The sequence below is a fragment of the Anabrus simplex genome, chromosome 5 (genome assembly GCF_040414725.1).
Source record: "Anabrus simplex isolate iqAnaSimp1 chromosome 5, ASM4041472v1, whole genome shotgun sequence".
Classification (NCBI taxonomy): Eukaryota; Metazoa; Arthropoda; class Insecta; order Orthoptera; family Tettigoniidae; genus Anabrus; species Anabrus simplex.
Genome location: NC_090269.1, coordinates 357,691,292 through 357,705,751, shown reverse-complemented (window position 1 = coordinate 357,705,751; position 14,460 = coordinate 357,691,292). Strand labels below are relative to the sequence as shown.

The window sequence follows — 14,460 nt, the reverse complement described above, 5'->3', positions numbered from 1 at the left end:
GGAATTTATTCCATGGTGAGGTGGACCATATATAGTTTTAGTTGCATTGAAGAAAGCATGGGTGTTGTTTGTGTCAGCTGCTAGATGCTGTATTTTATGGGATTTGGGCATCCACCATTGGTTTTTCATGACCCGAGTTTTCCTCTGGACTTCAGCTTTTGCATTTTGATACATTTGCCTTTTGGAGGTTGATTTAGGGTTATTTTGCTGGACACTAAATGCTTTCCTTTTTGTTTCTATGAGAGACTGAATTTCTAGGTCATTCTCATCAAACCAATCTGCAAGTTTCTTTTTGACAAAACCAGCCGATTCGTCACAGACTGAGAGCACTGCTGACTTGAACATTTGCCAATGGTCTTTGACATACTCTGGATAATTCTCAGGCAGCTGTTCATCAAGGAGTTGGTGTAATTTTGATTTAATGCCATGCAGCCAGATGCAAAATATTTATTTCAGGTGCAACTGCTCGAGTGCTGATTGAAGGCGCTTCATCCATCCAAGTAAGCACTGCATCTTCTAAGTCGGGAGTCCGTATAATTCATCACCCTCCTCGGTCATTTTACTGTGGTACCAATTGCCCAGTTTCACTTAATGATTGCAAGAGTCATGGAAACATGGTGTGAGCCTGATGTCTCCTGGATATTTGGTCCTGTACAACCGTTCGGCTTCTCTGCTGCTTCCATTTGCTTGCCCGTACACAAACACCATATCTTTAAGTTCCGTAACTGGGTACAACTCCATCTGGATATGGCTGATCAACGTACCACTTTAACCCATAAACACAGACTGAAGCCTAGAGCACAGATATCGCACACCCATCACGTCAGTACTCATTATTACGCCTTCTGCATTGGAGTTGTTGAGTTATTATCCTAGCCTCTTCTGCTTGATAGGACTGTCTCGCCTATTGTACTCTTACATGTAAATGTACAGTACAGTCGGAGGTATCAGACCGATTTTTGTTTTAATTTTTGACTGCCGGCCGCAGTGATGTAGTGGATACGGCGTTGATCTACTAATCCCAAGTTAACGGATTCAAACCCAACTGAGGTCAGTAGCTTTTAAGTGTGTTTAAAGGTGACAACGCCATGTCGTTGGCTTCCAGCACGCTAAAGAACTACTGCAGGCCGAAATTTCGACACCCCAGTATCTGTTAAGAATGGACAGGCATTAAGCAAATTGGATTATTAATAACTTTTGACTCAAATGTTTCCAGACTATGGTTCCTTATCTCAAATTGATCCATTTGCCATCCTCCATCATACCTGAAAGTTTGTAACATCATCACATATGCACCCTGTATATAAATCCTGATCATGGCCCCCAAACACAAAAATGCATACTTATTACATCATTTTTCATCACCTTTTGCCATTTTTTACTGTACTTCATTTTTTCAATGTTATCTCATTATTTTGTAATTTCCATCAATATGTTACATTTATTTCTTGTTTTCAAGTCTGTTTCTTTGTTTTTTATTATTTTATCCTTTATTATGTGCTGTATTTACATTGGGTAATCAACATAACATCTGAATACCATTCAAGCTTTCCATAAATGAGAATACAGAGGCATCAAACGGTTTAAAATTCAGTTCAAAAACTGTGATATAAGGTAACCTCCTACAACTGTAATATGCACTCTTTGGAAATCCACAAATCCAGAGAGCGACGAGACATTGCTTTATGTAATGTGGATGGACTTGTGATGAGAAGGAGAGGTATTATCACTGTACTAGGTAAAACATATGTCAATAAGGTTTGCTGAAGTGCTTAAGTACTGAAATACATAACTTACAGGTGCTTGCAAATTTCATTTTATTTATTTTATTTTTTTATTCATTCGTGGGCGATTCATTTCAAAGAGTTAGAATGCCACAGATAAAGCCATCTAAAGCTGTCCATTGAAGGAAAATTATTTCAAAATTAAGCGAGAATATTTTTTCTACAGATTATTAGATGACTTTCTGAGAAATATGCGAAATGAAAAAGGCAGCAGATAAAAAGATTTACCATTAATCAACAAGCAGGTCACGACAAACATGAGTTATCCAGAATATCAGTGGATTGCAGAGATTCCAAAATATTCAAATAATGAAGAACATAGAGATGCTTAGCTATTTTTCTTGTAAGAACTGCAGTTAAAAAAAGACTGAAATATTTTCATATTACGTGTTTCTGTATTTAATATCATTATTACTGATGACACCTATTAATCCTATTCACTCAATTATGAGTTAAAGGTAACATGAAAAATGTAAATATTTACTATTTTGGGTAAATCACTCATGCTCATGAATTAAGGATAATTGCATATTGTGGTGCCACATAACGTGGCACTACACAAAACTGGCGCTAATAGCAAACGCACATAGTGAACACAAACGAAACATATCTGTAAGTCCACGGAATTGGTGATAAGTTGAGAAAACCGTCCTAAAATACATGTGCTACAAAACGCCACTGTTTCCTGCGCATGTACCCCGACATCAATATGGGATATGATCACCATGCATACGTACACAGGCCGCACAACGGGTTGGCATACTCTGGATCAGGTGGTCGAGCAGCTGCTGGCGTATAGCCTCCCCTTCTTGCACTAGTGCCTGTCGGAGCTTCTGAAGTGTCCTAGGGGTTTGAAGACGTGCAGCGATACATCGACCGAGAGCATCCCAGACGTGCTTGATAGGGTTTAGGTCTGGAGAACAGGCAGGCCACTCCATTCGCCGGATATCTTCTGTTTCACGTTACTCCTCCATGATGGCAGCTTGGTGGGGTCATGCATTATCATCCATCAGGAAGAAGGTGGGACCCACTGCACCCCTGAAAAGGCGGACATACTGGTGCAAAATGACATCCCGATACATCTGACCTGTTACAGTTCCTCTGTCAAAGACATGCAGGGGTGTACATTCACCAATCATAATCCCACCCCACACCATCAAACCACTACCTCCATACAGGTCCCTTTCATGAAAATTACGGGGTTGGTATCTGGTTCCTGGTTCACGCCAGATGAGAACCCAGCGAGAACCACTGTTCAGACTACACCTGGACTCGTCCGTGAACATAACCTGGGACCATTGTTCCAATGACCATGCACTGTGTTCTTGACACCAGGCTTTACGGGCTCTCCTGTGAACAGGGGTCAGTGGAATGCACCTTGCAGGTCTCCAGGTGAATAAACCATGTCTGTTCAGTCGTCTGTAGACTGTGTGTCTGGAGACAAGTGTTCCAGTGGCTGTGGCAAGGTCCCGAGCAAGGCTATCTGCAGTACTCCATGGCCGTCTGTGGGCAGTGATGGTACACGTTTCCTGTCTGCTGGAACCGTGACCATAATCTTGAGATCACACTTTGTGGAACACGGAGGGCCCGTGCTACGATCTGCTGTGTTTGACCAGCCTCCAGTCACCCTATAATTCTACCCCTCATAACGTCATCAATACGTGTTCGTTGAGCCATTTTCACCACACAGTTACCATTAGCACGTCTGAAAACATCTGCAAACTTACTTGCTGCACCATACTCTGACATGCACCAACACACCTCAGCGTATTTGGACTGCTGCCAGCGCCACCATGCGACGACCGCAGGTCAAATGCATCACATGGTCATACCCCGAGGTGATTTAAAACCGCAAACCACCCACCATAGCATTGTTTCACCATGTATCAGCATTATCCTTAATTTCTGAGCATGAGTGTATATTCCTTCATATTTATGAGGCATTATATTTTTTCAGAGGAGTTAACCCTTAGGGGTCTTCTTGAGGACATTGTGTACGAAATGACACACAAATTCAACTGGAAGCTGCTGCCTTGCAGATGTGGCAGGGGACTGCTAAAGGCTAAGGAAGATAACCCTGACCGAAAATCTTCTCTAACGTTAGGCCTAGCAAGTCAGTTGGAGAGTAAATGCAATCGCTTTTAACACTTATACGAGCCTCGGATGCAAACAAAGAACTCGGAGTAGACAACAGCACCTGCAGACCAACACCAGGTATGATGGCTTACAGCCTGATGATAGGCCAAGCCTTGCGACTGTGCAACAGCCCCGGAGAAGACAACACAATCGAATAGGAACAATCAATGTACTGAGTTTGACTGGGAAATGTGAAGAGTTATTGGACATCATGGAGAAAAGGAAAATATCAATCCTAGGACTACGTGAAACTAAATGGAAAGGTAAAGGGAAGAAAGAGTTGAGGAAAAATTATACCCTCTACTGGAATGGTAACAACAGAGAGATGACAAATGGAGTAGGACTGATATTGTCTAAAGAGTTAGAGGGTATTAGAGAGATCCAGTACATTAATGAAAGGATTATAAAGGTAACAGTTCACCTTGGGAAAGAGAAGCTGACACTGGTGCAAGTGTATGGCCCTCAGATGGGTTGCAATCAAGATGAAAAGAACAAGTTTCTCGAAGACCAAGAAGAGACCATCAGTGAAGAGAGGGCAATCATCATCGGGGACCTCAACGAACAACTTGGGACAGACAGGAATGGCTATGAGAAGGTAATGGGACCACATGGCTAAAGGAGAAGGAATTCAGAAGACGAACATCTCCTAGACTTCTTCATAAGAACCTCTTTGGTAGTAAAAAAATAGTTGGTTCAACAAAAGAGTTAGTCACAAAATTACCCATTACAGGTGGGATGGAAAGAGCAAGATGGTCATTGACTATAATGTCATTACAGATAAAGAAAGAAGTAGACTTGTGACTGATGTCAAGGTAATTCCAAGTGAGAACCTCAATAGCAACCACCGGCTATTAGTAGCAGATCTGAAAGACATTAATGTACCAAAGATAACAACCAGGAAATGACTGAAGATTAAGGTGTGGGAACTACAACAGATTGGAAAAAAAAACCCAACTATCAGCACTGTATAATAGGACAACTACCTACAGAAGAAGTGGAGAGTCGTGAGGTAGAGTGGACAAGATTTACAAACACCCTGATAAAAGAAGCAATAGAGGTTTGCGGAAAGACAAGTGCGAGAGTATGGGAAAAAGAGACATCCTGGTGGAATGAAAGAGTAAGATCCACAATAAAGGAAAGGAACATGACACAAAAAGAAAGAGATAGAGAGAAATCCAAACCAGATCAGGTAAGGGATAAGGGGAAGATCAGAGACCTCGAGTAAGTTTACCGGGACAAGAAATTGAGAGTTTAGTAGAAAAGGCGAAGATAAAGTGCTGGGTGAAATTTACTCAAAAACTGAAGGAAGACAGCAGAGGCAATTTGAAACTATTGTTCAGAGTGATCAAAAACGAAAGGAATTCAGTTGAAACCATCAAAGCAAGTGAGGATCCTAATGGAAACCTGGCCAGGAAGAAGAGGACATCAGAGAGGTTCTGAGGAATCATTTTGATCACCTACTGAACAGGACAAAAGCAGATCGGAGAACAAAAGAACAGCTGTTGAAACCCGCACAGACGAACCTCCCATTACATGGGCAGAAACAAAAGCAGCCCTTATGAATATGCCGCAAGGGAAATCCCCAGGAATCAATGAAGTCAGCACGGACATGATTAAAGCAGCAGGAGTCCAGGGTCTACAGTGACTACACAGAGTGCTCAATGCAGTTTGGAAAGATGGCAAGATACCTACTGATTGGAGCAAGGGTGTCATTATCCCCCTGTTTAGGAAAGGAAATCACCAAAAATGCTCCAACTACCAGCGAATAACACTCGTTTCTCATGGGCTTAAGATTCTTGAAAAAATCTTAGAGAGCAGATTGCAAGTCATCTTAGAGCCATACTTTGAAGAGGAACAGTATGGCTTCAGGCCTAACAGGTCCAAAACAGACCTAATCTTCAGAGTTCATATGTTAATGGAAAAATATTGGGAAAAAGGCAAAGATCTGTTTATGGTTTTCCTTGACATTGAGGAGACATATAACAGCATTACAAGAGAGAATATACGAGAATGCCTGAGAAAAAAGAATCTGCCAGAGGGACTGGTGAGGAAAGTTCAGATGATGTATGAGAACTGTACCAGCTGTGTGTGATTGGGTGACGGACATTCATCCTGGTTCAAGACCGAAAGTGGAGTCCAGCAAGGCAGTGAACTAACCCCATTATTGTTTATCACCATCATGGATGACATAATGAAGAACATCAAGAAAACCTCTGGTGAACTAAATGCAATGGCCTTTGCTGATGGTGTTATGATCTGGGGAGAAACTTAGGAACAAGTACAGTCAAGACTCAATGAATGGAAGGTTAAGTTCCAGGAGTTCAATCTCAAGATAAGCAAACTCAAAACAGTAGTGATGGCAATAAACAGAGAGGAACGACCACTGAACATCATGCTAGGAAACCATCCACTAGAAAGTGTAGAAAGCTTTACATACCTCGGCAGTCTATTATCTCAAGATACACTAGCCACAAAGGAGGTGCCAAATAGAGAGCAGAAGAGCTCTCACTTTTACCAGCAAGTACGAACACTCCTCTGGAATCCCAAAGTGCCAACAAAATCAAAGCTGGTGATGTTCAGTCAGTACTTCATACCAATCTTAACCTATGGTTTTGAAACCTGCACCCTTACTAAGAAGGACTTATCAAGGTTGCAGGCATCCAAAATGAAGTTCTTTAGGTCCACAATTCAAAAAAACAAACTGGACAAGTTGAGGAATGATGAGGTTAGGAAGGAAGCTGGGATTGTTACATCATTGTTAGATCAGATCAGCATGTCCAGACTGAGGTGGTTTGGGCATGCAGGCCTAATGACAATGGAGCCAACAAGGACAGCATATGTTAATATGGAGAGACATGTGGCCGGGAAATGGATGGTGGGAAGATCAAGAACCCACTGGATGGACATTGTAAAGATGGACATTGCAGATCGGGGAAGGACACTGGAGGACATCGTTAACAACATAACGTATCTCAATAAGACAGAATGGAAGAGGCTCACTAACAGTACCCAGGAAACTGGGACTGTAAAATGATGATGATGATGATGATGATATCTTGCACATTTTGTCATATTTGAAGATTTTTGTGGCCATTTTATAGGTCATTTTTACGTATTTATCGGTCATCAAAATATGACCCTGCTGATTATCTTATAAAATAATTCTGCATCAGTGTCAGCACTACCTATTACAGGTCTGTACACCCCAAAATCATCAAGTTGCCTATTATCTTTAGAGATGAGCCATGACCTACACCTACAATTTCATGTTTCTCATTTGTAACTTTTTCAAAGTTTACAAATTCTTATTTCACCAGTATGAATACTCCTCCTCCTTTTGATTCTATCCTATGATAAACACTTCAGTTCCAGAAGAATATTTCTGCAACCATAATTCAACTCCTTTTATAATATCTCTTGCATATCTATTAAATTATTTCATTCTATTCCTTTCTTTACAATACTTTGACAGTTTAACACCAGCAACTTTATGTTATCTTTACTTTATTTCCCACTCACTCCCTATACTCTCATCACTGCTCTCTAGTTCTCCCCCATTTCCCTAAATATACCTCTCCTAAACAAACCCCCTTGTTAAAATGTACCATTGCAGTTCAAGTGAAAAAAATCATCTAAGCATAGATTTCTATCTCCTACCCATCCATTAGGATCTAGAAATCTCGCTCCCAATTTCCAATATACCCACTCCATAGTCTGATTGGATGGTGCCTTCTGAATCTCCACCCCCTGGTCATCATTTGGAATGAACAACCTGGAAGGCACTTAATCGTTTGAGGAGTGGAGTAGGTAAATCCAAGGATAACCTTAAGAAATGGGGTTATCTGAAAGATCAGTCAGACTTCTGCGATTGTGGGGAGCAACAAACTACCCAACACCTGTATGACTGTCAGTCCTGCCCTGTTCGTTGTACACTTCAAGACTTGATTCAAGCCACTGAAGAGGGAATTTCTGTTGCCCATTTCTGGGCAGACATTGTGTGAAACATATTTTGTGACATAAAATGTATTCTGTTTTATTTGTATATACTACCTTATTTATATTTTCAAGTTTCTCAACACTCTGACACGAAATAAATAAATAAAACTCCATAGTCTCATTTAAATCTCCTATCATCCTCCAGTCAGAATTGCACAGTATCCACTGACAACAATCTCCACTCTCTTAAAGTTCTCCTGTGCTGTTATAACCAAATCCCACACATTCCCAACTATAGTATGTTAGTACCTATTTCTGCTTGCCTTACGTTGTTGGTACCAACAAGGAAAATTACCATCTTCTCCTTACCCTCCCCTTTCCCTTCTACTTTCCTCATCATCTGCCTTAACCTATGAATGAAAATGAAAACCTAAACCTGTTTTCCAGTCAGTGACCAGGTCAGGGATGGAATGAATGAATCCTGGCGGCAAGGATAGGAATTGTGCCAGCTGCCGAAGCCTGTCGCACTCCTCTGGGGCAATGATTAATGACTGACAGATGAAATTGGATAATCTACAGAGAATGGCATGCATAGCCATAACTGGAGCTATGAGAACTATGCCGACAGAAGCCTTGAATACTTTACTAAACCTCCCATCACTAGGCAATTTCATAAAAGGACAGGCTAGAAAGAGTTCATATACATTGGCACAATCAGAGTGCTGAAATGCACAAAGACCCTATGTAGAACACTGTAAACAGAGTAATAACAGAGGAAGTTCTACACATGCCTTCTGATCATATGATACCAAAGTACAACTTTGAAAAACTGTTTGAGACCCAGATAATAAAAAAGAAGACTGGGATATCAATAAATGGAATACTGAAAAAGAAGATATAGTGTGGTGGACTGATGGCTCAAAGACTGTGGATGGCACAGGAGGAGGGATCAACGGGGGAAGACCTGAGAAATCAATCCAGATGAGCCTGGGCAAACACACTACAGTCTTTCAAGCAGAAGTCATAGCTATCACAACATGTCTTGAAGAAAATCTGAAAATGAACTATAGGAATAAGAACATTTTCACTTTTACGGACAGCCAAGCAGCCATTAAAGCACTAGAAGCAGTCCAGATAATATCCAGAATTGTATGGTATTGCCATTCACTTCTCCTGCAGCTCTCAAAGTACAACATTGTCAAAATAATCTGGGTACCAGGGCATGCAGGTATAGAAGGAAATGAAAAGGCAGATAAACTGGCCAGGAAAGGGGCAGAAACACATTTTGTAGGCCCAGAACCTGTATGCGGGATTTCCTACGGACAAGCCCAACACTACATAGGAAAATGGGTACAAAAGAAACAAATTGGAGAACTGGAAAAATACTCCAGGATGCAGGCTTGCAAAGGAACTGATAAAAGGACCAAACAAGAAGCATACTAAAGAACTGTTGAAACTCAGCAGAGAAAATATAAGATGGGTAGTAGGACTGTTGACAGGACACTGCCATCTCAAAAAACACCTACACAAAATTGGAGTAATAAGAGACAATACATGCAGGAAATGCAATTAAGCAGAGGAATCAGCTGAACACATACTTTTCTAATGTGAGGCGCTGGGTAGAATCAGACTCTCCACTCTAGGACTACCAGGAGAAGAGAGAGAAAAAAATCCAAGAAGACCCAATAAAAACAACCTGCAGCTTTGTGAAGGGAGCAGGTATATCTAGGTGGGAATGAAGGTCAAACATGGTAGCAAAGGATCTTAGAGGTCGACGCTAATTAGGAACTATAGAGGCCCTATGAAGAAAAGAAGAAGACAGATGAAATGAAATGATAGTGGAGAGTGTTGCTGGAATGAAAGATGACAGGGAAAACTGGAGTACCCGGAAAAAAAACCTGTCCCGCCTCTGCTTTGTCTAGCACAAATCTCGCATGGAGTGACCGGGTGCCTTAAACAAATGCCTGGATAACACTCTACCCTACTTTGCTTTCTTTCACGTGCTTTCCCCATATGCCTAACAATAGAGTTTCCCATGACCAGAGCCTCAACCCTACCCTCTTCATTAGTCCCCTTCTTTCCTGGTCTCCGATAAATCCCTGACGGCTGCAGAACCTACTTCCTCCTCTCGCTCTCACGACCCTGTTCCATCTTCTCTTTCCTATTCTCTACTTTATGTTACCCCTTTCCTCTACCCTCACCCTTCTTCTGTAACACTTCCTTGTTCCCCTTCTTCCCTTTCCCTTTTCTACCTACAGTGACTCATAACATTTCCTCAGTGATACCTCTCCTGAACTCACTCCCTGATGTGAATCCTTAGTCCTCAGTTTCCTTCCCCTTAAAGCATTAGCCCACATGTCTTCCACAACTTTTCCCCTTCCTACCCCTCCTTCTTGTCTACCAACTGTAAGTCAAATATTGCTTGAGAAAGACCTATCTTCATTCCTGTCCTCTGTTATATCATCAACATATATGTCATCTACATGGGTTACATTTTTTTCCATTAGGTTTTAAATATTGTTGTTGGTTCTTCAGGGTTGCTGTGGGAATGACAACTTCTCCACTAACTTACGCATTTTGTTTAGATTCCCTCTTAGGATATCCAGATGTCAAATTACTAAGGTGGATCTATGAATGGGAGCAATTTATATGGATACACGAACCACTTTCCCATTTATAAAACACGCAAGTGTGGGCATTTAACCTCAAAAGAATGTGTATGAAAGTACACACTAACCTCATAACAATACACAACAACAAAGATAATAAACAGCTATAGAAATATAAAAGATGAGAGAATTAGCATAGAACATTATTTGTCAAATTATGGTAAACAAAAGGATTGAACTGATATCCGGTTCACAGTTAATTAGCTAACTTGTTATGTCTCAAATAGCATGGATAAAATAAGATTTTTTAAATCTCTCTAAAGACACCTGTAAATCTGATATCAATATTAAGAAAGTTAATGAATAAAATAAATTATGTAAAAATAAAGAAATCAAAGTACTATACAAAATTTCACCTCAAATAAATAATAAAAGAATAACAATTAGATTAAGTAACAAAAAATTATGAGAAAAATCTTAGAGCCAAGAGTTAAAAATGGAATTCATCACCCTAAACCTAACTGTGAAATATATCGATGTCTTTCCAAAATCACAGATACAATGCAGCTGTGATGAATCCAATTTATGGGGCATTTAGAAACAATGAACTCTACCAGACTTTCCCATACAATTTACAAATTTCTGTAAAGCATGGCCACTAGATCGAAGTAGTACAAACTAATATTGAAATATCATATTGAACAAGAGTCACCAAATTTACTAGATCGGAATGATATCAGAATTACAGTCCAAACACAGGAATTCGAGGAAGGAGAACAGGAAGAACACAAGGTAAATGGTTGGAGGAATTGAAATTTGCACAGTTGTTAAGACTGAGGAACTTTTTTTTTTTTTTTTTTGCTAGGGGCTTTACGTCGCACCGACACAGATAGGTCTTATGGCGACGATGGGATAGGAAAGGCCTAGGAGTTGGAAGGAAGCGGCCGTGGCCTTAATTAAGGTACAGCCCCAGCATTTGCCTGGTGAAAATGAGAAACCACGGAAAACCATCTTCAGGGCTGTCGATAGTGGGATTCGAACCTACTATCTCCCGGATGCAAGCTCACAGAAGAATGAGGAACTACTGGGTAAGAAGGAAGGCCAAAAAAAATGTTGATTCCACGTGCTCCTAGGCCTACATGTACAGATTAACTGAGCTAACTGATGCCTGAAATTCAGTAAAACATCAAAACAATACTCCATGCACAAGAATATAGAGCCTACATTAAACGTGCAATCATTTAGGTGTGTTTTTTTTTTTTTTTTTGCACCGACACAGATAGAGCTCGAACATTTTGCCAGGCATGAAAATGAGAAACCACGGAAAACCATCTTCTGGGCTGCCAACGGTGATATCTGAACCTACCACCTCCTCTAATCTGATCTTCTGTACCGTAATATAGGATCCCGTCTTCTCAGTCACTAGCAATAATATACTTCGTACATATTCCTTACCGTTAAATCTGACTGTCCTGACTAGACCCTGTTTACAGTTAATAGACTTTAAGCACTCAGTAGTTTCCTCCCTATTAACTGGGCCTACTACCTTCTTATTGCTGTTAAGCTCCATATCACATACAAAAGAATGCCACTGATGCTACTCCATGAACACAAAAACATGCTACACGACACACGAGCCCCTTCGTGAGTTGTCAGTGGTTGCCATGGTAATGAAATGACTTCTTCTTCTTCTTCCCCTTTATGATATTTGATTGGGTTCGGAATTTAGCTACCATCCAGTTCCAATACCTCATGAATGAAACACTTCACAACACTATTAACCACTTATTTATGATGAATGATAAACACTCTGTCTCACAGATTTTGCAACTGGTAAGACCGTAAAGTTCTTGGTCATTATCATGTAGGGTTCGTACCGTAGTATGTGGAAGTAATGCAACTATTCAGAAAGTACTTTAACACAATGATCACTAGTAAGAGTGAAAATTTAAATCTTGTGGATATAAGGGAAATAGACTTAGGAGTAAGCACGTGCACACAAGATACTATATCTTCAAGCCGAAGTGATCCATATTGGCGTCTTGCTACTATGCCATACTAGACCGGGTCTATAATTGGGAAGGACATAGAATATAACTCAACTACTGAAGGAGTTAACATTGAGGATGGGATAACACAAATCAGAGGGTTGTAATGTAGATATTGCTCAATGTGTATGTAAAAAGTACCAAGAGCGTGTGTTATTACAAACGACGTGTTACCTTAAACCTTACCAAAGACAGTAGAGACAATACGCGACACTTACGGATTTCGCCTTGCTAAAATGGGAGACAATTCGATGGTGGCGCTCCTAGTGACTTGACCTGAACGCGCTAAATTCAAACATCAATGGAAATGTATATACGGAAATGGATAAATAAATTACGTCTAGAAAGAAAGTAGTATTGAGATATTAACTTCGAAGTTGCTAAAGCAATTCTAGATAAATGAATGAAAAATTATTCAAAAGGTTATTATTCAAAGACTGAAATTAGACACATAAACAAGATATGAAATGGGCTGCTGTGAAATGGCTTGATCTTTCATTTATGCATTACTTTTTTTAGCTTTAGCATTCCTGCCTTAACTTTTACGGTTGGATTTGTCTTTTTTCTCATTTATAAAACATTGTATGATCACATTAAGACACTTGTCAATAAAAATATCGGCACATTCCTTACACACATGATGCAATGAATTAACATTTAAAAGCTGGACAATTTTCCTCTTAACATGAAGCCTACTAACAGAAAGAAAATCTATATATTTCCGGCTTTAATCTGAGAAGAGGGATTAAAGACAGAAAAGTATGAAAATGTTGTCAATAGTGATGCTTTGAGGAATATTTACGTACAATTAGAGTAAAAATGTAACATACCCTTGGCTGTATAGTCGAGGATTTTTAAAGTCGCTGGCTTGGAAATGATCTGAACAGATCTTATAATTCTTATATAAGCGTAACGTCCCTTCATTCTTGTACACCTTATCCAAATCACTTCTGTGGCATTTCAAAACCCACAGATTACACCTACAACAACACATCGGTGTTGAAGGTTAACTGCAGCACTATACAATAAAATATGCGTATTACATTTTATGCCAGTTAAAATATGGGTCGAGCAGGTCAGGAGATTATGAAGTACTATAAAAATCTCTGTCACTGGAAGAATATATATGCAAACACAATATTACTTGCATGTTCTTGTCACGAGGGAACCTGAAGAACGACCGCGCATTTTTCTCTACTTCGTAATTACTGCAGCCAAACACAGTACATACCTTACCCCTCATGTTGAGAGGAGATATCAAGGAATGACACACGTTACTATTTAATTATGTCAACTCACTGAAAACGCATAAATAACACCAAAAACTTCACACAAAAATACACGTGCTCTTATGAGAGAATCAGTACTGTTCAGGTCTATCCGCTAGAGTGAGCTCCAATAGCTGTCCCTCGATATCTCGCTGAGTGTCGCGTATTGTCTCTACTGTATTTGACCTTACCTACTGAATTTCGATCTTTGTAACAAAAGAACAACGCACCAAAACACATGTGATAGAGTCGACAAATGACAGTAGCGGTGCGAACAAGGGTCTCAGTAGCTGTAATAGTTGTATATCAAACAAAACTGAAACATATCTTAAATAGACATAGTAGCCAATGAGAAATAAGACTTTTTAAATGGCACAACTAATAATGAAAACGCTAACCGGATGGAATTATTTATAGTATGAATTTCGTATCATCTAAAAATCTGTTTAATATGTATATTACCTCCGGTGTCGGGTTGTAAACAAGACAATCAACACTTGTCGGAAGCGGTAGTCGTAAACGTATTAGACTTGTAAGTAACCGTGTTCGAGCCTGAATATATAACGGGCACTGTAGAATGAGGTGATTTGTATCCGCCTCATTTGAACCACACTGACATATCGGTTGGTTGACAATGCTGAACCGATATTTATACATAGGCGTAAACGCATTGTTGAAA

General features: G+C 40.0%; 1 protein-coding gene across 2 annotated transcripts in view; it reads right to left on the bottom strand.

Moving 5' to 3' along the window:
• LOC136874114 (WD repeat domain-containing protein 83) overlaps positions 1-12,124 on the bottom strand; it is an 81,504-nt gene extending 69,380 nt beyond the window's left edge. The window contains exon 1 of one of the 2 annotated variants that reach the window (XM_067147668.2): positions 11,921-12,124. In XM_067147668.2, the coding sequence (XP_067003769.1) occupies positions 11,921-12,035 (115 nt within the window). In that variant the 5' untranslated portion in view covers positions 12,036-12,124. The remainder of the gene's footprint in view (positions 1-11,920) is intronic. The other variant, XM_068227662.1, reaches the window with a different exon arrangement.
• Positions 12,125-14,460: the final 2,336 nt, after the last annotated feature.